Source organism: Chiloscyllium plagiosum, unplaced genomic scaffold (assembly GCF_037043375.1).
Source record: "Chiloscyllium plagiosum isolate Xiang-an unplaced genomic scaffold, Cpla_swu_hap1 HiC_scaffold_14, whole genome shotgun sequence".
Classification (NCBI taxonomy): Eukaryota; Metazoa; Chordata; class Chondrichthyes; order Orectolobiformes; family Hemiscylliidae; genus Chiloscyllium; species Chiloscyllium plagiosum.
The window spans coordinates 73,910,901-73,937,150 of record NW_028270152.1 but is presented as its reverse complement, the minus strand read 5'-3'; the positions used below and the strand labels follow the sequence as shown (position 1 = coordinate 73,937,150).

At 44.5% G+C, this 26,250-nt stretch overlaps 1 protein-coding gene across 2 annotated transcripts in view; it reads right to left on the bottom strand.

Moving 5' to 3' along the window:
- Positions 1-26,250, bottom strand: part of rrp9 (ribosomal RNA processing 9, U3 small nucleolar RNA binding protein) — a 36,142-nt gene that overhangs the window by 7,065 nt on the left and 2,827 nt on the right. Inside the window, exons 1-13 of one of the 2 annotated variants that reach the window (XM_043708475.2) lie at positions 23,514-23,616; positions 21,317-21,399; positions 18,596-18,699; positions 16,075-16,142; positions 15,391-15,432; positions 12,527-12,653; positions 12,228-12,352; positions 10,868-10,960; positions 9,005-9,105; positions 6,920-7,054; positions 1,290-1,352; positions 1,032-1,177; positions 274-353 (exon numbers count right to left, since the gene is read on the bottom strand). In XM_043708475.2, the coding sequence (XP_043564410.2) occupies positions 274-353; positions 1,032-1,177; positions 1,290-1,352; positions 6,920-7,054; positions 9,005-9,105; positions 10,868-10,960; positions 12,228-12,352; positions 12,527-12,653; positions 15,391-15,432; positions 16,075-16,142; positions 18,596-18,699; positions 21,317-21,354 (1,122 nt within the window). In that variant the 5' untranslated portion in view covers positions 21,355-21,399; positions 23,514-23,616. Of the gene's footprint in view, positions 1-273; positions 354-1,031; positions 1,178-1,289; positions 1,353-6,919; positions 7,055-9,004; positions 9,106-10,867; positions 10,961-12,227; positions 12,353-12,526; positions 12,654-15,390; positions 15,433-16,074; positions 16,143-18,595; positions 18,700-21,316; positions 21,400-23,513; positions 23,617-26,250 lie in introns of those variants that run through there. The other variant, XM_043708474.2, reaches the window with a different exon arrangement.

Genomic DNA, 26,250 nt, shown 5'->3' with positions numbered 1-26,250 from the left:
ATATGTAGGAAGGAGGTTAAGAAAAGTACAAATGATTCCACTGACCCTCATCCAGAAACCTAGTGATCTCCTCACGTAAAGGCTCAGGTACAGGAGGGCTTGTGGAACTCTATGCAGCACACATCGCATTAGCAAAATGCGCTAAGTTTATGGACCCCTGGATTTGAACTGTAAATTTTGTTCTTTGGGTAGTTTATCCCAAACCTGCATTGCAATACATTCAATTAGTCAGCATAGTCGTTACCCATTTGACACACAAAAGTTCTCTCTTACCATGGGAATGTCAAACAGTGGCTCCAATGTCTTAAAGCCTTCCCCACATTTCCAGAGCCTGATTTTGGAATTATGTGAACCTGAAATCATTGAAATAAGTGAGATTACAATACAGCAATATTAAGAGGTCAACTAGTTTCAAGCCACACCCTACAGCTTGCTATGCAAGAGTTAACACCACATACTTGGCTGTGCTGTAATTGTACGTTTTGCAATATCTGTAACAACACACAGTTCATTTAAATACACCAAAACCATAGCAAATGATGATACCACACAGTGAGCTCGATTAACATCCAAGCGAGGAAGACAGGATAACGTTCAGATTTCAAATAAGTGAGGGATACAGTCTGCACAGGAACCTACCCAGTCTCTCTCAGTGGCTGAATGACTGCTATGCATTCCAGATAGTCCACCCTTTAATACACACTCAGTCAGAGAGACCAAAACTGGACTCAAGACAGGTCAAGTCTGAGATCAGGACAACATTACATACTGGTAATAACGAGAAATCAGACCACAGCAACTTGTATTTTCATATCACCATAGCTTATTGAAATAACCCAAGGCACTTGACAGGAGCAGAGCTGCAACACTAAGAAAATGTAGCAATAAGGGTGCAATGGAGGAAGATTGGGGATTTCTACAGATTGAATACAGCAATCTGCTCAACGAAATATGGTTTTGGTCAGTTCTGGCCAACGAAAACTAAAAATAGGCACAAGGAACAATAAGCAGTGTCTCTCAGCTTGAACCACCTGAGGCTATCAAATCACTGTTCAGCAATGCTGCCACGGAGGTAATCCAATACGGCTGCTGTGTCACTGGGTCTCCATGGATACCATGAGCTTTCCTGACCGTCATCAGAGGCCTCTTCTTTGTAACTGTCCAAAGGGCCAAGGAGCTGGAACACAGCAAGGCCAATAGATAGCACATTTCATAGCTCTCAAAATTAGCAATATGGTTGCATTTCAAAGTATAAAAGCTGGATGAAACACATTAGGTGATAAACATACCCATCATCACCTCCAGAAATCATGTACTCCTCATTCATCAGTTGTATGCAGTCAATGGAACTCCTGGGGATGAAGGAAAGCTGCAGTGAGCATGCTGTCACAGAGTAGGAAATAAACAGACTTCCTCGGGGCTCTCCCATCAACACTGGCCTTTGGGACAATAGCCATAAACCTGCGACCCCTCCCATCAGCCATTGTTCAGGGGGCAGGGGGAGGAGAGAGTGGGGATTATCGGTTGGCTATTGATCACTGTTCCTCCGGCTCACCTGTCTTCTCAATGAGGACGGCAGGATGAAATAAAGTCCTTTTGATGGAGGATATCATTTCCTGCTGCCAGGTTCTGGAGGATAAAATAATAGGAAAACTGCCCTCCTGTTGGAAATTGTGATTAAAGATAAGGAGGTGTAAATCATACAAATTGCTTTCAATGAAAGTTGTCCTGTATGTCAGCTATCCAGCACTCTGCAATACAATTCTGTAACCCCATCTCCATCCCACCATGTTAACAATGCTAGAACTGAACAGGATTATTGTCAGAAAGTTAACATTGGAATAAAACTTTGTTGCTTATTCTTGGTACAATGACAAACACATTAAGATCCATTCCATTCTAAATGTCTGACTGTCTCTCCACAGAAGTGACCCATTTTATAACAGAGTGTCCTCTGTATCAGCTACCCAGCAGCTCAGGACTCTTATACACAAGCAATGAACCTCGCTGCTAATGTACTTCACTAGCACAGCCAAGCTCCCGTACCCACAGCCTCATCTTACTTGTAAATGCCCCTTAATAAACTGAAATTATTGCATTATTGTTTGACAGCAATGGATGGGGCAAATCAAACGGTGTGACATTTGAAACGATCAATGCTATGCTGTAAAGTGACACAATCCTGCAACTTTACGAATCACTATGCAGACCACATTGGGATACTGTATAGGATCTTGGTGGCCACATTTCAAATGACTGAAAATGATTGGCACCACAATGGCCCAGTCAGCCCACCGAGGGGTCATCCTCAATCTTTCAGCCTCCTCCCACACCCGTCTCTGTCACAGCAACCTTCCACTTCACTCATGCACACGCACCGACACACACACCTGGCTCTTCCTGAAATGCGTCTATATCATTCACCTCAAACTACATCCTGCTGTCGATCGCCCCATTCTCTCGATTTAAAAAAACGCCTGAATGCCCAGTTTGATTGCTGGCAATTATCCTGCACAGAATGCCCATGACTTTTAATGTTAAGAACACTCTCTCCATGTCAACTCTGTCAAAACATTTCAGAATTTTAGGAAGATGAATGATATGGGCACAGCAATATTTATTGGAGGGCAGGGAGATAGTGATAACTATTTTAAGAAACCTGAAGGCACTAGATCTTGTGAAAAACAGTTTCACCTTGTTCAGAAAGGTAGAACCAGAGGATAAGTCCTCATTTAAATAAGGTCCATTGAAAACACATCTGTATTTCACATTTCAGTGAGGGAATAGTAAACCTACAGCCTCTGATGTCATGGTACAAGATTGCTGAAATGCACAGGAGACAGGTGTCATTCAAAATAATATTTCCAAATGGAGCACAAGGGCAATTTGAAACATTTTTTTTTAAAAAGAGAAGTCTGTTAAGGAGAACGTAACAGCTGTAATTGTGGAATCCCACTATGAATGTTTTCTTCCCCTCATTTGAGGAGGATTGGTCAAGAGCTCCTATTCTCACTGGTCTCTGCATCTAGCAGGATTGCAGGAGGTAAACCTTGTTGTTATTTTGTCCTGCAATCCCCATGTTAACCAGCCGTGTCAACTGGAAGCAACTGCAGAATTCCGGAGGTAACAACAGCTGCACAGCAGCTAATTAAAGGCAGAGAGCTCTAATTTGTGTAACTGGCTGCCACACTCCATCCATCCCTCCCCTTGTAAACAAACAGTCCTGTTTTTGCCAAGCCGCTGTTTAAGCTCAGATTCCATGTGTTCCTTTAGCTTCAGAATTCACTTTAGAATACACTCTGATTGGTGTCAGAAGTGTGATGCGTTCCCTGTTATGACAATGTCTGCTTCCCGACAGAGGACAATGGAAAGCTAACACTGGAGGTCAGTGCCTATCCACTGTAAAACTTAATTTTAATTGCAGTCGCAGACTGACCTTTCCAAAGGGGTGACACTAGCCTCAGAATGTGATACAGCGTGCGTTTACAGAATAGATAGTGACCACTGAAGATGAGTCATGTGTTACCTGCACTCCTTGACGCCAGAGAAACGGTGTGTACCTGGCAAATATTGTCTCACACCAAACATGTACAGCAACTGAATTTGGCATTTTAACAGTGACTAATTAGCGATGCAGAGGGTCAGACAGTGATGGGGAGGGGTAGACCTTGGGGTTGCACGGTGGCTCAGTGGTCAGCACTGCTGCCTCACAACGTCACGGACCTGGGTTCGATTCCACCTCTGGGTGACTGTGGATTTTGCAAGTTCGCCCCCTCATCTGCATAGGTTTTCTGCAGGTGCTTTGGTTTCCTTCTACAATCCAAAAATGTGCAGGCCAAGTGGATTGGCTCTGGGAAATACAGGGCTACAGAATAGGGTAGGGTTGCGGCGCTCTTTAGCAGGGCAGCATGGACATGATGGGTCGAATGGCCTGCTTCCACACTACAGGGATTCTACGAAAAGGTTAGTGCCTGAGTGAGCAGTGAATATTATTTTTCTATAAAACCTGGATTAAGAGAAGCTAAACTGATAATCCAACTGATAAGCTGAAGTTTGGTTTCACAACACAAATGCCAGCACCTTCCATCATTGGGCTTCTCTTTAATACCTCTCTTACACTAACATTAGCCTGTCAGAACATTTTCTGTTCAGCTGTGGAAACGATTAACACATTTGTTTCCAAAGATCTGTTAGTGTTACATACTTGTAGCATTAACAGGTAAGAGAAACTGAGTTTAAAATGAGGTATTTTCATAGTCACTGGTATATGGACTGTTGCTCCTCACTGTCATTCAGTGAGCCTTATGAAATCCCCAGGTTTGTGATGCCCTCCAGGGTCAAGCAGCCAGTTGACACAGATGGAGATTAACACATGAATCATTCTGAGGAACTAAAGAGTGGTCCAGGAATACCCAATGTTGCGAGATGTGTGGGGGTGAGGAGTAAAGCAGAGTGCTGATAGTTATATTGGCAGCATGCGCTGGCATGGTTACAGAGTTCGACAAGAGGGTTGATTAACACAGTCTGTAGATACTGAAGTATCCTCAGCTTGCTGACCTGCATTGATGATAATTCAGACAGACAGTCAGTGCTCAGTAATCACATCAGCGGTGAGTCCAAATCATCTCCTGGGTATTTCCAATTAAATTTTGAAATGGATGTTATGTTGAGGTTGTACAGGACCTTGGTGAGGCCTCTTCTGGAGTACTGTAACCAGTTCCGGTTGCCCTGTTATGGGAAGGATATTATTAAGCTGGAGAGGGTTCAGAAGAGATTTCCTAGGATGTTGCCAGGAATGGAGGGTTTGAGTAATAGGGAGAAGCTGGATTGGCTGGGGCTTTTTTTTTTAAAACTTGAACGCAGGAAGTTGGGAGGTGACTTTGTAGAGGTTAATAAAATAATGAGGGGCATCGGTGAATGGCAATTGTCTTTTCCCTAGGGTGGGGGTTTTCAAGACTCAGGGGGCATATTTTAAAAGTGAGCCAAGAAAAAAATTAAAATAAGACGTGGGGCAATTTGTTTTTTGAAAGACACAATGATTCGTGAGTGGAAAGAATTTCCACAGCAATTTGAAGATGCCAGTAGAGATACAATGCTTAAAAAACATTTCGATAAAGTTCCCGACTAAGAAACATTTGGAAGGAAGTGGACCGAGCCCGGGCAAGTGGGACTAGTTTGGGATTGTGGTCAGCATGGACTGAATGGTCTGATTCCGTGCTGTATAACTCTATGAATAAAACCATCCAAAGATTAAAAAAAATCACACAAACCAGGTTATAGTCCAACAGGTTTAATTGGAAGCACACTAGCTTTCACAGCGTCGCTCCTTCATCAGGTGGTAGCGATGAGGGAGCGTCGCTCCGAAAGCTAGTGTGCTTCCAATTAAACCTGTTGGACTATAACCTGGTGTTGTGTGATTTTTAACTTTGTACACCCCAGTCCAACACCGGCATCTCCAAATCATCTAAAGATTAACAGAGATGGAGGCTATAAGCAGCACACCAAAGAGACAGGACAGGAGCCATTCCATTTGGGATGAAGCATCAGCATTCGGACTATACGGAGTGAAAAAAACAGAAACAACAGAGTTGTCAGCAGATCACAATTTTTGTAATCAGGTTTCCCGGCTCCTGGACTTTTGCAAATAACCAGACAATCCGAAATCTGCAGCACTGCTCCCCAGAGCTCAGGACAGAGGAGCAGAGTTGGCAGATTGATTTATCTGCCAGGGATGGAGAATGCAGTATTAATCTTTAAATGACAAGTGAAAAGTAGAGAATTTTCACATTGTACATGACAGAGCTGAGGGAGCCAGCAGGTGTGAAACTAATGAACATTCTGTCGAAGAGGTCAACATGCAAGACAGCCACTTGGAAATGACAGAGCAGGGGAATGACCCAGAAGCTATTATAGAAACCATGAAACTGAGCCAAGTTACAGTCAGAAAGTTCCATCAGGAATAAAACTTTCCACTTTTAATCTTGCTGCACTCTGACACATCTGAATTGATACATCTTTGTATCAAAGCGCTCTCCTTTATAATACAGGAGTCAGGCTGTTATATTAGGAGATATCAGGACTGGGAAGTAGAGGTACCTAACTGCTGCTTACTCCCAGTTCATCCTGGTGCATTCAGGTGTGGAGCATGGAGCAGCCACAGCTTATGCAAGCACAGCACCCATTCCAAGTTCACATTCACTTAGCTGACCGTCCACTGTACAGTTTTCGATGGAGAAGACTGACGGTGAGAAAATCTATCCAATTTGAAAAAGTTCAGGCAGAACTCATTTTCCACAACAAATGAGGAGGTAAATGTACTGGAGCTAGAGTTGCTAAACCTGCAAAATAAGCATGTTCTCACATAACAACTTTTAGCTGTGTGAACTGTATCTAAATTGCCAGGTTGCACGCAGACTAATGCAATTGCACTAAATGACAAATGCAATGCTCCATTCAAACCCTCATCTGCAGTGTTTCATTGTTTTTCTCTGCACTTCTTTTCTGACTGTATTGATGATGGTTTCTCAGTTAGTAGCTATCTTCCAGGACCTTGTTCATATAAATCAGTCCTCAGCTCAGTTTAGATAGCAACTTGCATTTATATAGTATCTGTAACATCTTTACAATATTTCCAGGTGCATTATCAAACAATACTGAACTTCACTAAGACAGGCAAACATTTGGTCAGGAGGTAGGCTTTCAGGGGAGTTTTAAATGAGGAATCAGTTCTAGAGAGGAACAGAGGTTTACAAGGGGAGTTCCAGAGTAGAGGCTCTGAACAGCTGAAGGAATGCCCACCAATTGAGGAGGAATTCAAAACTGGAACATGCAAGAAACAGTGCAGCACTGACTGGGATAAAGTCACATGTGCAAAGCTGACAACACATTCATTAATGGTGTCTGCAATCTCACTACTCACTCGTGACCATGAAATACAAGCTGTGCTTCTTCAACAATCTTCCAGACTCTGACTGTGCGGTCTCGGCCCCCTGCGGTGACACAACGTTCTCGACTAAGGCTGTCCAGACCCGTAATAGCATCCTGGTGACCGAACCTGTTTGAATTGAAATAAAACAGAGAAAGAGAGAGATTGAGGACAGAACCAGGCACCAACTCTCACGTCAGCTACAGCAATGCTTCCATGCCCGGACACTATGTGCTGCAGCACAGAGAGGACTGGACTGTGCATCAGCATTGCATGGTCAGTCACTTTAACACAAACCATCCCAATCAGAGGGTGTGGGCTGAAGCCCCATTTCAGGGGTTGGCTGTTGAATGAGATGTTAAACCAAGACACTTGCTTGACTTAGGCGAACAGCAATTTCCTGGCACTATTTGAGTACCAAGGAAAATTTACCACAAGTTCGAGCCAATGTTTCACACACATCAAAAAACAGATTATCTGGTCAATTATCATCTATGGGAGCTTGCTGTGTGCACTTAGCTTCTACGTTTAGTGCTTTGGGATGATCCACCATTGCAAAAGGCTCTTTCTTTTCAGGATGTCCTCCTTTCTGCATCTCCACAGTGTTTTAATCAACACATGATAGATTAATTCTACTTCTTTTCCAGGACTTCAGACACACATATACACACACACACACACAAACAGACCCAACACAACACAGCACAGTCCAGTCCCACAGACTTTCACTGAAGCTGACCTGTGGTGATGTTGGTGAGTGTAGGATAATTAGAGTGTGCGCAGGAAGATTCTGGAGCCTTGATCTCGCCCAGAGGTCACTTTACAAATAGCACTACCCACTACAGGTCCACAGGGCTGTATGTCCCTCTCAGAACTGCCCACGAAGGTAAATAAAGCTTTGGAGACCCTGCACTCCTGGTGGAGATGCTATATTTACAGTGGTTATTTTTACTGAAAGCAAAGTGGGAAAACAAAGCAAATGAAAGGCTGAATAGAATGAAAGTGTCTCTCAGAAATCCATGACTTGGGAGAAAAATGCAGTAGCATAAAGTGAAAACTCAGGACACATCAAAGGTTCATATTTAATCAGTAAACAGGAAGGTGGTGCAGCAGAGACGAGTGAAATGAAATACAACAGACTGTTACCGATACCAAGCAATGCTCAGAATAGCGATGAGGGTCAAAGCTCGAGAAATGCTTATACAGGTAGATCTCCTATAATGCGGATTTCTTGAATGTGATTTGGCTGTAACAGGATTTGTGAATCACGGGCCTCCTTTTGCAAATAAAGCAGACTCTCGTTCACTGTTACATGATTCCACCCCCAGACACTAGGTGTCACAGTGCAGAGGACTGGACTTCACTTTGGCATCCTGTTGCCAGGCAGCTTGCACGCTTTCTGGTGAAGAGCTTTGTGAAAGATACAGTGCTGTGGTCAGGGATTTTAGTGTTAAATTTACTGTTTTATGGCATTAGAATATGATTTTAAAATTTACTTAGACTGCGGTATCATTTATGTTAGGCTAACTACTATTTTTGTTTCAATTTCTACTGGTATTTTTGTGGTGTGCCCCAACCCTGTTTTTCCCATAGGCTCCATTACTTGTATTGCGTGATTTTCTATAACACAGCATCGCACCTACCGCGTTATAGGAGAACTACCTGCAGTCCTTAATCTGTTAGATAACCTCAAGGTCACAAAATGTCAGCAATTTTAAACTTGACACCCCCCCCCCCCACACCAAAGACTGAAATTTGTTGAAAAGTGAATCGTAGAAGTCACCGACATGAATGATGAAATGAGTATTAAAGGGGGATAAACGCTCTTGTACAGTTGTCACTTCAGGGGATACATGCAAACTGAGGTAGCTCCCTCTGGTGGCAGAGACTGTTGTTGAAAAGTTCTGACGAGACTCTTATTGTGTCGAGTCTAATTAAGTTTGCATGGACTTCTAACAAATAAAGTAACAGGCTGAACTGAGGTCTCACCTGTCAATGCAAGCTGGAATCAAACAAGGCCAACCTGGGTATAAACCATGCACATTCAACCCTGCTCCACACTCCTGCTGCGATACTCACATAGTTTCAACGTAGGCGCTCTGGTCGACATTCCAGACCTTGACTGAGCGGTCATGTGAGGCACTGTATAACTGATGGGTGCCTTTCCGAAAGGACAGGCCCTGAGGGAAGGACAGAGCTGATGAGAGGCGCCTTGCAAGAGCTGAAAACACCAGGAGCTATAGGTGGGGAGCAACTATAACCCACTGAACTCAGCCTGGGAAACAGAAGTCAAGGTTTGGACAAAAAGTTTTAAATCACTTGCTCTTCGTCCCCTCTTAAAGATTTACATACCAAAAACAATTTCCCACAAGAGCTCATAGGTTCAGGTTTTGTCTACTTGTAATCATGGATACATCCCTCACCCTGCTATAAACATTTACACCAAAACCCATTTCCCCCACGACTGACAGCAGAGTGGGCAATGTCACAGGATACCTTCCTCTGATGCAACCTCACAAAGCGATTTTCACTGTGACAGTCTCAGTTGCTTTATTCAGCAGTGATCCATGTGCATGCTTGATAATCACAAGAATGTGAAGGGTCACTGCCAGTGCCTCAAATATTATCAGAACCCTGTGAAACAAATACCAAGCAATCCCCAGCCCAAGTTGTGTTTCAGTGCTGTTCCTGCAGTCATGTCACTCTCTGCCACACGGGGGCAAATAAACACCACATCCAGACTCAACATGTACGTCAGCAGGTTTTCAATAGTGAAGTTTAGCACCAATACCCCAGCCTGTGTAATAACTCGACAGCCAGCTCCATTTTCAAACACACCCTCTGAAGCTGCTCTCTTAACAGCTGCCAACTTCATTTGGAAATGAGTGAGGAAATCCAAATGTTTCCTTCTGCAGCCAACGGTTAGTTGATTCGGAATTGGTAGGATAACCCAGGTATAAAAGTGGATACAGGAAATTTTCTCCCTCCCAATAATTACCCAGGATTTAACCTGGAGTCACGCCTTCACATTTCCTTGTTTTTGGACTCGGGCAGGGAGGGTATTGTTTCAAAATTTGCAGGCGAGCAAAAACTTGGAAATGCAATTAGTGACGATGGAGTAAGATTGGAGAAGTGGGTGGGCACATGGCTGGTGAAGCGAATCATGTTAATGGGATGTGAGCTAAGAAAAACGTGAACAGTCCAATTTTAATTGGGCTGTAGCAGCCTCTGATAAACAGAGTGCAGGATGCAAAGGTGAGGAAGCAATGTGAAACCCTGAAAACCGACTGGCTGGAACATGATAAGCACCTTACTTTCAGAATGTCAAGGCCTTGGAGACAGTCGAGAAAGATTTACTACAACAGTACCAAGAACAAAAGTATTTTGTTGCAAGGAAAGGTTGTAGAAACTGGAGTTGTTCTGAGAGCTGGAACAGAGCCATTAAAAATCTGAAAAAGGGAGAAACCGAGTCCCTTCAGAGAAGAGTTCTTAACCAAGAGGATACAGATTTAAAATATTGTCAAAACCAACCAAATAAGACATGAAGATTTTTTAAAAAAATTCATTTAGGGGATATGGTAGGTACTGGCCAGGCCAGAATTTATTTGCTCATTGCTAACTGGCCAGCAGGCAGTTGAGATACAACCACTTTGCAGCGAGTCTGGAGTCACACGTAAACCATATTAGATAAGGATAGGAGATTTCCTTCCCTAAAGGGCATTCATTAAACACAGCAATAGAAACATCTGAAGTGGCAATATTCACAGGGCTAGATGGAAGAGTCAGAGAGGTGGGGCTAATTGGGCTAGCACATTCAGAAAGCCGAATGGCATCAGCAGCATTCTGTCATTCTATGCTCCCACTCAACACCTTGAAAGGTCCAATCTCTTCCACATCAGAAAATTCACTCAATTCCACCTCCCCCAAGCTGTCCTTACTCACCGATACTGCATCTTTATGTCCTTTGAACGTGTAAAGATGTTGACATGAGGCAGCATTCCAGATTAAGATCAGTTTGTTTCGGTCTCCTGTAGCCTACAGGGAAAAGACAGTTAGACCTGGCACAACACCCACAACATACACAACACCCACCAGCTTTATACCACCAGCCACTTTTAGTATTAAATGCCTTCAACTCTGATAAGGCACAGAACAGGGAGATTAGGCACATTCATATTAAATAAGCTACATCAGGAATGAAACAAGTTACGTGTGCCTAACTCAACGAAAGTTACCAACCAGGCAGAATATAACATGATTTTGGGATGTCCAGGAAATGACATTTCAGGTCCATGGAAAAAGGAGTTTAACACGAGATAACCAATTTGATCAACCCTAGTTGGGAAGAACGTGGTGCTGAATGTATTATTTGGAAGGACTGAGGACGACTGATACGAGTAACGGTAATTATCATACTTGTGACAGTGGTTGTCATCGTTAGCTCCATGGCAACCAGTTGTGGGTTGAAATTCCATAATCCTGTGCACACGACCCAAGGCAGCACTCAAATGCACTAAAGAGGGAATGCTGCACTACTCTCCGTTTTTGCCACCTTTGATTTAAGATGTGAAACCTCTCTATCCTCAAGTGGCATATAAAAATCACTTGGTCCTATTTCAAAAGAAGGGCAGAGGAATACTCCATCATGCCCTGGACAATAATTATTTCTCAAATCAATCTCAAATTATAAAACAGAGTCACTTGCAATTCACTGGTTCTAGTGTCTTATTCTGAATAAATTTCCCACATGACAATAGCAATTACTCTTGCATGAATAGCCTGTGAATTGCTTTGCGATGCTCTGAAACCATGCAAGGTGTTACAGAAATATAGATTATTCCTTCCTTTCCTCTTGACACCATGTGAAAGAAGAAGAGTTTAATAAAGCCCCATCAGTGACGGTGCAGAGATAGTCTTTTTCCTTCTTGGTATGAGACCAGCACTGACTAGGGTGGAATTTATTGCCCGCCTCTAATTGCCCCTGGACTGTTTGAGTGGACAGTTAATGGCCAACCACATTGCTGTGGGTCTGGAGTCACATGTAGGCCAGACTTGGTGAGGATGATAGAATTCCTTCCTTCCTTGAAGTACATATGTAAACTAGATAAGGTTTCTCTTCAGATGATAACAGTGTCACCTTTTTGAGACTAGCCTGAGATACCATATGAATTAAATGAATTTAAATTTAACCACCAGGGCCATCACGGGATTTGAAACCAGCTCCCTAGAGCTCTAAGTTTGGCCCTCACTACTCCACTGTCATGATCACAAAGCTACCACCTCCCCACAAGGAGCCACTCACCAAGTACTTGCTATCGGAGGAGATTGCCATGGACAGGATGTGCATTGTGTGGCCCACTTGCTGACCTTCAGCACCCTTGTGCCCTCTGTGGATCGTGTGAACCTTTTTCCCACTGGTAACGTCCCCTAGAAACGGGAGATAGAGAGAAGCACTGCCCTTTAAACCGAGAACACCCAGAGGCAGTCAGCTACAAAATCACAGAGAAACTGAGCACCAAATCACAGCCACCAGCTCCACCCAGTAACTAAGGTCAGTTACTGAGAAAGAAAAGTGCCTGTGCTTAGGGGGTTTAAACTTACATTTTATGATGGAACAATCTTTGGAAGCTGAGAATATGTATTTGTCATCGGGGGAGAGAACCAGACATGTGACTGGAAGCTGATGACCCCGTAGTAGACGGATCTCGGATTCATCGGGTGGGAGATACTGAAAGACAATAATAAGAAACTTTAGCACATGTAAAACACAACTTAAGGAATTAACAGGGTGGCACACAAACACATCCTGTTACTGGGAAGAAATTACACCCTACTGGTGATACTGTGGAAACACAGACAAGAGAAGGTTTGCAAATTTATTTTGAAACTATGGGCGCTGTTGACATCCGTAACCATTCTGTGGTAGGTCTTCAGTCCACTCATTCCAGTACATATGGGAAGTCACTCCTGCAATATTGTTAGACAAGGAGATGCAGGATATTATTCATCTATGTACAGCCAAGGAAGGTCAGAGTTAACACTGGAGGGGTTATACTGCAGCTCTTTGCCTGTACAGTAGGGGGTGCAAAACTGGTAGTTGCTGCAGTACACACTGTAGAAATTACTCAGTGCAATAGAAATAGAAGGTACTTTTGGATGGAGCTGCTGGGTACTGAAGTCTGGTGGCAGGGGAACCAAGCGTCATTGGCAGGATCAAGTTTCTTATATGTGCACGAGGGCAGTGGCAAAATTCTCACACTTTTCTGACTTACATCTGGTAGGTGACAAAGTAATTCTGGTAACTCAATAGGTGAGTGACTAACACACATGCAACAAGAATCACTGTTAATACCTTGACAGTGAATGCATACCAACATCACACTACAGCTTAGCTCAGCAGTTTTCTGCATCATTTGGAGGTCCCCAGGTTATTGTCCTAAGCACAACCATATTGATTGGACTAGCCATAGTAGGTCAGAGGCTATCAATGGCTAACTACTCCCCAACTCCTATCCACCATTTACCAGCCACAACTCAGGACTGTGATGGAATACTCTCCATTTCCTTGATTTTTGCAGCTTCAACACCACCCACAAATCTCAACACCACCCAGGACAAAGCAGCTTGTTCAATTAGCAACTCATTCAGCACCCTCAGCATATACTCCCTTCCATGCAGAGACACAGGGACAGTAAATTCTTCCTACACAAACAATGGATAGTAGTGAGGGGAATGACAAGCAGCTCATCGCCTAGCAACAAGGGTTGTCCTAGTTACCAGACCAGAACTGTGCACCAGTGAATCAGCATTTATACCATCGAAATCAAACAGTGAAGAGAAATTAGTAGTTAGGCATCCCTTTACTCAGTGTGATTGAAAATGGATATTTTTATTTTGCTAGTTGTGAAGATTACAATCTGTACTTCAAATAGTAAGACTCTAAAACAGAGGCTGTGGTTTTGCTAAACGCAAGACTCTGGGCAAAAATCAGATTGAGTTGTTGTTCAGAAGTTAACAGGAGATGGCAGTGTGATTCCCCTCATCGTCATGTGGTGAAATAGCCTAGGGGAGATGTAGAAAACTAAACAAAAACACAATTGTTATTGTTCCATTGTAAAAGTTAACACTTTGTTTGGCTGGTTGCTAGAAAGGAATTGCCAGGAACAACTGGGTAAACAAATTTAAGTAATTCCAGTCATAGAAACTGCAACTGCATTTTCTTTAGATATCTGCTTGTGTAGCATTTCAATTATAAATAATTCCGATGGCAGCAACTTAGTCGGCAGGAAACAGTTTAGTGCTGTAAATATGCTTTCCAAACTGAAAACTCTTGCATTGATATTATGAATATGTAATTTCACGTTCAATCTGTTTGGGGAAAATAACTTCTAGTCTGAGAATTGAATTTCTTTAAACAGAAACACCTGATCTGGTAAACATCTAAAATAATTGTAAATAAAAGGCCAGCTCATGCTTATTTCATAAAGTCAAGCTATTCGGTGTAGGAAACTAAACAACAGGTTACCTTTTTGAGCATCTTGGTGGACACGGCTATTTCAATAATTATTCATATGGTCTCCCAAAACAAGCGGTAAGATTTAAAATTGAAGAAAATTAGTACATTTCTACCTTTGACAATTCGGGTATGCATATTTGCGTTGGGATGGATGACCTGGAGGCGTTATTTTTGGTTGTGGGTTTTATCTAGCTGACTTCACAATTAACAGTCAGCTGGCCTGGAAATTGCTTCAGGAGCTGGAAAGCAGCAAGAAACAGTAGCAGACAGTTCTCAGAAACCGTGGGTGTTTCTGGTTTGGAGTCAGGAGGCAAGAATGCTCAAGGCCCATGTTTGAGCTGGGAAGTACACAACAGAGATATTGAAGCAGGAGTCATCTATCCAGGGGCAAATGGAAGTAGCCCAAGAAAGCTCAAATTGTTGACAGCAGCAGGAACATAGCAGAGGACCAAACAGAAATCCTCAGAGCTGTGGCACGTCTTAATATGGACGCAGGTGCTGTGAAGGAGCTCTCAGGAACCTGTAAGATTGATGGGAAATCTTGGGTGGAAATAAAAGTAGAAAAAGGTTGTATTAAAACATACGTGGCTTGCAAAATAAATGTAGTTTTAAGCTGGTATTAATTGCATTGTCTAACTCTTGTACAATCTCTCCCAAGATTGTAAGCTATATCTTTCTCTAATAGGCAATTTAACACAATCATGGTTAACTGTTAGGCCAGGGCTACACTCATCCAGCAGGGAAGGGTAGAAGATCCAGCTTTCAATTTGGAAGGAACAGATTTCTTTGTAGAAACAGGACACTTACTGATGAAAAAAAAACTGATGGAAAAAATCTTAATGGGAATGTGAAGTACAGAATGGATTTCACTTCTTTCACTGTACTCTGCTTTATTCTCAGGCTAGAGATGGGAGGAAATTCTCCTGCATGGTATTCAACTTATACTTACATCCTTTGCCAGGAGTCGTTTAAGTTTGCCCTTCTGCTCGAGCTGCAAAGAGATGAGAATTATTACAAACACAGCATTACAGGAAACACTGCAGAGGACCTGCTTTTACACGGTAATAAACTCAGCTGATAACCTTCAAGAGGTCCATGATTTGCAGAGTCTCCCACCCCCGGGACTCTTCCAACTCAGATTGGATTAATGTATGGTTTTCAAACAGGAAAAGATCTCCAATAAAAGAAAATCAGCCTGAAGAGGCACTGAATGGGCACCTCATGAAAAGAGGCCTTAAGGAACGTGAGGAAAAGTATTAGTCATCCCTGTCATGTGAGGTGCTTCTCTGGAGCTTTTGTTTTGTTTGACGTCTTCAATGGTCACTGTAGTACCACACTGTACAGGTCTGTCTTGAAAACAAACTACCAACTTGGTCATTATGGGGGCCAAGGGAAACACATCACTGGTCCAAATCAAGAACCACCAACCAACCTAATACTGCAGGTAGTGCTGCAAACACAGGCTCCCGCCTGAACAGTCAGCTTCAGATTTCAAACAGACAGCTGCCAAAGGTGGGGCAGATACTTTCCTCTTGTCCAAACAGAAAACCCAGCGATCCTGAACCACAGCTTCTCCATTTGCTCTGGGGAGGCTTATTTCTTTCTCTTCACTTTAGAAGTACAGCATCCTTACCACTTCCTCCTCCAACCTGCTTCCAAACAGGTCTCTCTCAAACTGCTCCTCATCTGCTTTCTCTTCCTCTGTGAATAATAAAAAAAAATGCACATGGGGGGGAACTGATCACAGGACTGTACAAAGACAAACTAACAATAACCCAGCAGCTGCTGAGGGTGGGATTCTATTTAAAGTATTGTCGAGGTGCTGTGCAACACACTGTACAGAAAACCTCGGAGGAGACAGCTACACAGATACAATCTGCATCCTTTATGTTTGCTTGAAGAAAGATCCAGGGCAAGATTTCCTTTATCTGCTCAGCACAGATTAACTACCACACTCCCAGCCAGCTTAGTACAAACCAAACATTGGACCTTGTGTGAGATATTCGGTGCAAGCCCAGGCCTGTTGCGATAGTTCACTGGAAAGCATGATTGAAAACTGCACAGTAAAAAGGAGCCAGAGGAAGAGGTTTTGGAATTTAGTCCCTTCAGAATGAACTGACAATGGCTGCCTAGTTTCCCTCCCGAAAGACCATAAGAACTAGGAGCAGATGTAGGCCATTCAGCCCATCAAATCTGCTCTGCCATTCAATGAATCGGATAATCTGGCTGCCTTTGTGACCCAGCCGCAACATACCTCTGTAGTAAAGATTTCCACAGATTCACTATCCTCAGAAGAAACTCCTGCTCACTCAGTCTTAGATGTGCGACCCCTTACTCGGACATCATGCTCTCTGCTCCTAGCCTCTTCCACAAAGGGAAACCCCTCAGCACCCTCCAAGGACCTTGTACATTTAGGTCACCTCTTGTTCTTCTGATCTCCCAGGTCCAACCTTCTCAACCTCTTCTCAAAACAGTTCCTCCATACCCAAGAGTGGCCTAATGATCCTCCTTTGGACTGCCTCTAATGCCAGGATATCTTTCCTTAGATAAGGGGGCCAAAATGTGTCTCATTATTCCAGCTGTGGATTAGTTAGTCCTATAGCTGAAACTTTGGCACGCCTTCCTTATTTTACATTACATTCCCTTTGAAATTAAGGCTAACATTCCAACTGCCTTTCCAACTATTCGCTTAGTTTTATGATTTACGCATGAGGTCTCCCAAATCCTTCCGTGCTTAGCATTCTGACATCTTCCGCAATTTCATATTCAGCTCTTCTTTTCGTCCTGCCAAAATGCAAAACCTCTCCCGTTTCCACAGTATATTCCATCCTCAAAAGTTTTTGCCCATTCACTTACCCTGTCTATAATCACTCTGCAGACTCTCGTCATCCTCACCTACTTTTGTGTCATCTATAAATCTGGCGATCATGCATGCACTTTCCTCAGCCAAGTCATTAAGAGATATTGTAAATAATTGTGGCCGCCTCACTGATCCCTGTGGCACTCCACTAGTTACAGGATGCCATCCTAAAATTCCACCCTTAAAAACCTATCTGTCTTTAGCCCGAGTTTTAGTCATAGCTTTACTTTCCCTAGCACATTTTTGCCTCGTGATAGAGATTGTATTTATTTGCTGCCGTCCTTGATTATTTAATAATTTTGGAATGCCAGTGTCTTCTCCTGCAAACTCTGTCCTCATCCCTTTGTAATTATTTTTATTTAGGCTAAGCACAGGTGTTTTTGACCCATGTTCCTTCTCCTCAAACTGAATACTAAATGCAACCATGTTATGGTAATTATTTCCTAGGGGGAACCTTTTACCTCCAAGATCATTTATTAAACCTTCATTACACATCATTAGATCCAAACTAACCTGATCTCTGATTGGAGCCACAACATATTATCCTAGGAAATTATCCCAAATGCACTATGAATTCTTCCTCTGGCAATCTGACTTTCCCAATCTACATGATTATGTGTTGCCTTTATTATATGCTCTCATTATCTTCAGATTTACTCCCTGCCCTCCTGTACAGCTACTGTATAGAGAACTTTTAGACTATTACTACCGAGTGTCGTCTTCCATTGTTTATTTCTTACCTCCAATCACATGAATTCCAATCAAAGACCATTTCTTGCTAATGGCTCTCATAACAACAATGCAACCTGTCCACACTTTCCCTCCTGCCTGTCCTTTTGAAAAGTCACAATCTCCTGAATATTTAGTTCCCATCTTTGATCTTCTTGTAACCATGACTCTGCTATTGTTATAACCTCATACCCGGTAATCCGTATTTACATGCATTCAAGGGAAGACCTACTAACTTTGCTTTTCTACCACCCTTTGACCTTATTTGTTGTACATACTGTCCTGTGTTGCACTCTGAGTATCATTATCTAAATGACTGCCCTAAGGGTTGTCATACCCTCATTTTCCCAATGGTGGGGATAGATCTTGAGGAATCCCGCAGACTTTGTGACTACTCAGAATAAGCCAACATTTCCCATCTTCCATCTATCACCTCTCTCTGCAAATCACAGGCGAACTGGAGATTAGATCTCTGATATTAGTTAGATCTTGCAACCTTTTCACAACCTGTGTTAAAAGCATCAGAAGACAATCTCATACACAAGAACACTCACGTTATCCTTACCTTCTTTCTGCAGTTGCTCTAGGTAGAGTTTGGCAAGTCGCAATTTCTTCTCTTGTGCTGTCTCCTCAATCTCCAACTCTTCAGCATCTTTATTGGGTCTATCACTGTCAGAAGAGAGTCAAGATTGTCTTTATAAGGTTGTGGTTGCAGAGCCTGCAAGACTCTTCATCAAGATTTATTGCCACCACTGGGAACTCGACTGGGGGATTGAAGACAGCTCCATTAGTCGGCAATGACTGCAAACTGTGGCAAGCACGAGGATTCAAATTAAATTATACTTTATGTCTTTTATAATCCACTGCATTGAAATAGTCTGCACTTCAGCTTGTTGGGCCAGCATTTAATTTGACCAATGGACAGAAGTGTTCCTGTTTGTAAATGCAATGTCTTTTAGCAGGTTAAGCCCTATGACTGACCCAAGGGTAGCTCCTATTTAAGGGCACTAACAGACTGTTCCTCCCCAGTCCACAGGGTTCAGGGCAAAATTTCTATTCCCCATTAAATCATACACACCAAACACTGGAGCAAGTGACAGACTTATCAAAACCTGTCAGCCAGTGACTAACCATTACCCAACGTACCCCATACAGGCTGGGCCGCATGGGGAGATTTACCCAGACCCCTTCAGTTCAAAACAGGAACCTGGGCAGTGTAACAAGAACAGTGACACCAGAAACCAGATATGAACACAGATAGGGCGGCATGGATTTCTGTAGTCATTTCTGACAGAAGGCCATTCAGCTCTTTGAGCCAATGCAGACTCAGCGGAAAGTGATCCAGTCAGCCCCACTCCATCATACCATCCCATAGTCCTGTATTCATTTCCTTCAAATACCCACACAAACTATTTTTAAAAAAAAACCATCGGTTGTGCTCTCATGGACAACACATTCTGGGTCATTACGGCTGGCTTCACAAGGAGTTAGCCCTCGCCTCTCAGTCCCTGTACCAGATAGAAGGCAAGATATTACTGAAACCAGTCGTAATTATGTACACCTCAATCAGGTCATTACTCAAACACTACTACTCCAAGCTGAGTGGAATGAAATGCCAGAGGAAGTGGTAGATGCAGATACAGTCACAACATTTAAAAGACATTTGGACAGGGACATGAATAGGAAAGGTTTAAAAGGATATATGCCAAACACAGGCAAATGGAACTGGTTTAGTTTGGGAAACTGTCGGCATGGACGGGTTGCACCGAAGGGTCTGTTGCTGTGCTGTATGACTATGACCCAGCTTCTCCAATCTAATCCTGTAGTTGGAATCCTTCGCTCCTGCAATAATTCTGGTAAATATGTTCTGCAGCTTCTCAAGGAGCTTCACATCATTCCCATGTTTGATGAAGTGGACATAAATCAGAGTTTTAGAAAGCTTCAGTGCAATCTGCTTTTGGACTCTAATTTCTGAAGCTCCGGATCCCATGTGCGTCACAAACAGCTTTCCCAGTACATCCTGGCACCGTCAAAAAGTCAAGGCAGCCCTTGGACGTTCTTTACTTCACCCAGTTTATAATTACACAATGCTGCCTCTACTTATTCTGTCTGCTACATTCTTTCATAAAGCCTTTCCTGAAGTGAGGATTCTCAGTTGCCCAGGCGGAGTGACCAAGACTGGTTGGTGATGCCCTCAGCCTGGATTATCTTTTACAGGGGACCGTAGAACATAGGTCATAATAGCAAGTTTTCACAAATAACACAGCCCAGAAGTGATTGAACCTCCGTGCTGTGTTTACAGTGGTGGTTCAGTGGGGTTTACAAGCTGCTGAGATGGCTGGTTTTAAAACTCTCACTGACAGACACTTCCTTCATGTTGGGCACATGCTAAACTCTGTCCAGGGGAGGCTGAAGTGTTACCCTCATGTAAACAAATTCACTATCTTTGGCTCACTTTATAGGATGAATGGGGAGAGTGAGAGGGAGCTGTCGTAAGACTATGCAATAGTAACCAGCTCCGAGATAACATGAAGGACAGGCTTAGTTGACATCTGTATGGAATTGAGCTCTGCTTGTGTTGGTATCTGTAAACTGGCTGGTGTTAATCTCTGTTTTCTCCGATGGGAAACCAAACAGATTGGTTTCAGATCCTTCTTTCTTTAGATCCTTTACTATTCCTCAGTTTCATTCATTTGGTCTCCACCGAACGAGTTTCTCCTTATATCCTCTCTCATCATTGGAGTAATTTTGTTGAAAGTGCACTCCTCTGCCATTTTCCCTGTTTGTCCTGTAAACCTTATAACCTGGGATGGGTTTTATATATAAATGATATATTAGTTCCCAAACCTGACCATTCTCAGTAATGGTTACTATTTCATAATCTCCAATTTGAATTTGTACCTGTAGTGCATTTATTTTATTCCTTACCCTCCATGCGCTCGTAGATTGAACCATTACTTGTGCTTCACACTAAGCTGTCCCTCAGCCATGATTCTTCATGTACTGGTTTGTTATTTCTTTCTTCTGGGTTCAACCAATGCACTTCTTATAGCTATGTTCTTACCTGTTGGGTCTGAAGTAGGATCCCTTGCTGTTTATTTGTTCTCTATCAATGTTTCTGAACCTGTAACTTAACTCAGGTCAACTTGCTCCATGGCAGTCTCTGAAAAGGAGCTGATTTCAAGTTAGGCTAGTAAGATATGGGTATTCTCCATATATTGAAAGTATGCCATTACCTTACACATGTTACAGCACATGTATTATCATATTAGAAACTGAACATTACCTTTCGGTTTCAGAATCACTGGAAATCTCTTCATTCATCCTCACAGGACGCTTGTTGTGGACTTTCTCATCACCATCTTCAACCTGGAAGGACAGAGCAAATTAAAATCCCATACAATGCAGCAGCCGCCTGTCATACAGCACGTCTGAATGACAGTCTGTCTTCTCTTTCAGGGAAATGTACAGGATCTCAAGATGCTACCTAGGTGGCTGACTCTCAACTGCCCTCTGGGCAATTAGGGACAGTCAATAAATAGCTTAACCAGTGATGCCCTCATCCTGTGAATTAATAAAGAAAACACAACCTCAAAGACAAGAATGCCCCACGTTGTGGCCATTCCTTATTCTGAACTGTCGTCATTAAAAGCAGATTTCCACAATAACTCTTACTCTGTTATTTTTGGGGATTCTTGCTGTGAACAGTTTGACTATCATCCTTCCTACATTACAAGAATGACTACACTTCAAAACTACTTGATTGTAAATACTTTGGAAACATCTACGCTTGGGACCATATAAATGTAAGTTCAATTTTTTTTTAAATTCACTTATGGGACACAGGTATCACAGGCTGGCCAGCATTTATTGCCCGCCCCCAGTTGCCCTTGAGAAGGTGGTGGTGATGAGCTGCCTTCTTAAGGCCACATTCTGTAGGTAGGCCCACAAATGGCCTGAGAGAGGGAGTTCTGATGCAGCATCAGTGAAGAAGCGGCAATATATTTCCAAGTCAAAATGGTGAGCGACTTGGAGAGGAATTTGCAGATAATGGCGATTCCCATGTACATCCTGCCCACGTCCTTCTAAATGGAAGTGGTCATGGGTTGGTGAATTACTGCAGCGCATCTGATAGTCAGTACACAACGCTGCTATTGAGCATCAATGGTGCTTGTGGATGTGGTGCCAATCAAGTGGCCTGCTTTGTCTGGATGGTATCAAGGTTCTTGAGTAATGTTCAATTACTCCCACCTAGGACAACCTGTAGTGTCCAAAAGACGTTCCAGATCCGATATCATAAAGTGCAAGTAGTTAACATGAGAAACGTCCCACGATAAATATTACTGAATCATGAATAGCACTGCTCAACATTTTACCAGAAATTGAAGATGTTGAGACCAACTAGGGAGAGTATTTTCCTTCTCTGCAGAACAGAGAACACAGTACTGGAAAATCTTTCAAGTAAGAAAAGCCCTGGCCGAGTGGCAATCACCCAAGTGCAGCAGGTGCTGTGAAACTCGTAATAGTCTCTCTGATAAAGTATGTCTTTCTTTTCCAAAATTAAACTGCACTTTTCACCAACTCCCAAACAACTATAGTGGCTCTACAGCCAACAATATCTTCTTCTCAGACACTCCCTCAGGATCAAGGATGATTTTCTTCCAGTGCTGTCTCTCCTGAGGTCACTGGGTAATTCAATGCTGGGTCGGGACAGTCTGCTTCTCAGGAGTGGGATTTATAGGTTTCCACAAACACCTTCCAACGTTTGCAGTCAGTCTCACCTTGGCCAGTTAGCTCCCTCTGTTGTGTGGGTAGTGTTGGGCATTACAATCCCGTGAATTGGTGCAAACATTGTATTACTGTTTCAGGGAGACTTTGAGGAAGTCCTTGAACCATTGCCCAGTTACTGTGATGAAGTTTGGAGAATAGACCTCATTATGAGAGCCTTGTGTCAGGCATGTGGATGAGCTGGCTCTGCACAGTGCAAACGATTGACCATAAGCAGTGTCTCGATACTGGGGATGTTAGCCTGAAAGAGGACACTGAAAACAAAGTTTCTATTCTGCCAGGGCATTTGCAGGATATTGTGGAGATATTGTTGGTGATAGCCCCCTATGGAATTGTTGTACATTATGTGATGGAGACACAGACACAGGAGGCAGGGAACACTGCAGCCATGTAGACCATGAGCATGGGGCCTGTTTTGAGGTCTTTGTCATCAAACACGCCATACCTCAAACAGACAAAGGTGGTGCTAGATACTATGCCAGCCATTGCTGAGAGGAGGCTCACAATGAAGGAGAACGATTCAGCTTGTCTACTGGTTTACTGTGATTTGTGCTCAACAGGGGACAGTACTGTGCACTATGAGCAGGTTGGTAGGCGAAACATTCAGAAGGGAAAACTCCAATGCCCATTCATTCTCATGATTCAGTGAAAACAATGATGATGGTTTGCAGTTCACCCGCAGAGTGAATACATACACAGGCGTCACTGGTATCCCACAGCTCAGCGATAGTGTGGTCTTGGTTCTAGGCTGAAGGCAACACTGTTTTCTACGATGGGATGCCTCACTGATTCAGGGCTGCAGCAAGGAAGATGAGGAAGAGCATCACTGTCACAAGCCAAACTTGCTCAGTTTCCAGTAGTAAATGCAATGGATCAGTGGGGGATGTGTCAGTGAGGATCATGGCTTGCATGTCATTGCACAGCTCATGGAGGACTGAGATGAATTTCTGTGGGTGAATGAATTTGAGGAGAATGCTTCACAGTCCCTTCTGCTTCAAAGTCTGGGATCACAAAGTACCACGTCTGAAGGTTGCTGTTGCTCCCTGCACTGTTGCTGGGCTTGTAATGCAGTGAAGATCAGTCTCTGTGCCTTCTGATGGACAGAATCCAAACAGTGATTCTACGGAGACGATTATCAAGGAGGATACCTGCAGTGACATTCCTTTTGATAGACAGCATGGAGATAGACTATAATCAATCATCTCCATCCCAGACATGGAAGCAGTGTCTCAGAGGTATGTTCTCCTCCCTCCAAAAGAGAAGGGAGTTGAAGTTGTGGATACGAGCCAAGACAGTTCAGTGCTGTACTTCAGTACTGCATGAGCAGCCTTGTTGGTTTGCAGCTCCGGAATGATCATGTCACCTCATGCCGGGGTGGGGGCGAGAAGACAGGGGAAGGTTGGGGGAACAGAGCGGAAGGTGGGGGCGGGGGGCGGGAAGAGAGGGGAAGGATTGGGGGGTGGGGGGGGGGGGGGGGGGAAGAGGAGAAGGTTTGGGGGGGGGAAAAGAGGAGAAGGATTGGGGGGGGGGGAAAGAGGAGAAGGATTGGGGGGGGGGAAAGAGGAGAAGGATTGGGGGGGGGGGGAAAGAGGAGAAGGATTGGGGGGGGGAAAGAGGAGAAGGATTGGGGGGGGGGAAAGAGGAGAAGGATTGGGGGGGGGGAAAGAGGAGAAGGATTGGGGGGGGGGGAAAGAGGAGAAGGATTGGGGGGGGGAAGAGGAGAAGGATTGGGGGGGGGGGGAAAGAGGAGAAGGATTGGGGGGGGGGAAAGAGGAGAAGGATTGGGGGGGGGGAAAGAGGAGAAGGATTGGGGGGGGGAAAGAGGAGAAGGATTGGGGGGGGGGAAACAGGAGAAGGATTGGGGGGGGGGAAAGAGGAGAAGGATTGGGGGGGGGGAAAGAGGAGAAGGATTGGGGGGGGGGAAAGAGGAGAAGGATTGGGGGGGGAAAGAGGAGAAGGATTGGGGGGGGAAAGAGGAGAAGGATTGGGGGGGGAAAGAGGAGAAGGATTGGGGGGGGGAAAGAGGAGAAGGATTGGGGGGGGGAAAGAGGAGAAGGATTGGGGGGGGGAAAGAGGAGAAGGATTGGGGGGGGGGAAAGAGGAGAAGGATTGGGGGGGGAAAGAGGAGAAGGATTGGGGGGGGAAAGAGGAGAAGGATTGGGGGGGGGAAAGAGGAGAAGGATTGGGGGGGGAAAGAGGAGAAGGATTGGGGGGGGAAAGAGGAGAAGGATTGGGGGGGGGAAAGAGGAGAAGGATTGGGGGGGGAAAGAGGAGAAGGATTGGGGGGGGAAAGAGGAGAAGGATTGGGGGGGGAAAGAGGAGAAGGATTGGGGGGGGAAAGAGGAGAAGGATTGGGGGGGGGAAAGAGGAGAAGGATTGGGGGGGGAAAGAGGAGAAGGATTGGGGGGGGAAAGAGGAGAAGGATTGGGGGGGGAAGAGGAGAAGGATTGGGGGGGGAAAGAGGAGAAGGATTGGGGGGGGAAAGAGGAGAAGGATTGGGGGGGGAAAGAGGAGAAGGATTGGGGGGGGAAAGAGGAGAAGGATGGGGGGGGAAAGAGGAGAAGGATTGGGGGGGGAAAGAGGAGAAGGATTGGGGGGGGAAAGAGGAGAAGGATTGGGGGGGGAAAGAGGAGAAGGATGGGGGGGGAAAGAGGAGAAGGATTGGGGGGGGAAAGAGGAGAAGGATTGGGGGGGGAAAGAGGAGAAGGATTGGGGGGGGAAAGAGGAGAAGGATTGGGGGGGGAAAGAGGAGAAGGATTGGGGGGGGGAAAGAGGAGAAGGATTGGGGGGGGAAAGAGGAGAAGGATTGGGGGGGGAAAGAGGAGAAGGATTGGGGGGGGGAAAGAGGAGAAGGATTGGGGGGGGGAAAGAGGAGAAGGATTGGGGGGGGAAAGAGGAGAAGGATTGGGGGGGGAAAGAGGAGAAGGATTGGGGGGGGAAAGAGGAGAAGGATTGGGGGGGAAAGAGGAGAAGGATTGGGGGGGGGAAAGAGGAGAAGGATTGGGGGGGGAAAGAGGAGAAGGATTGGGGGGGGAAGAGGAGAAGGATTGGGGGGGGAAGAGGAGAAGGATTGGGGGGGGAAAGAGGAGAAGGATTGGGGGGGGAAAGAGGAGAAGGATTGGGGGGGGAAAGAGGAGAAGGATTGGGGGGGGGAAAGAGGAGAAGGATTGGGGGGGGGAAAGAGGAGAAGGATTGGGGGGGGAAAGAGGAGAAGGATTGGGGGGGGAAGAGGAGAAGGATTGGGGGGGGGAAGAGGAGAAGGATTGGGGGGGGAAGAGGAGAAGGATTGGGGGGGAAGAGGAGAAGGATTGGGGGGGGAAGAGGAGAAGGATTGGGGGGGGAAGAGGAGAAGGATTGGGGGGGGAAGAGGAGAAGGATTGGGGGGGGAAGAGGAGAAGGATTGGGGGGGGAAGAGGAGAAGGATTGGGGGGG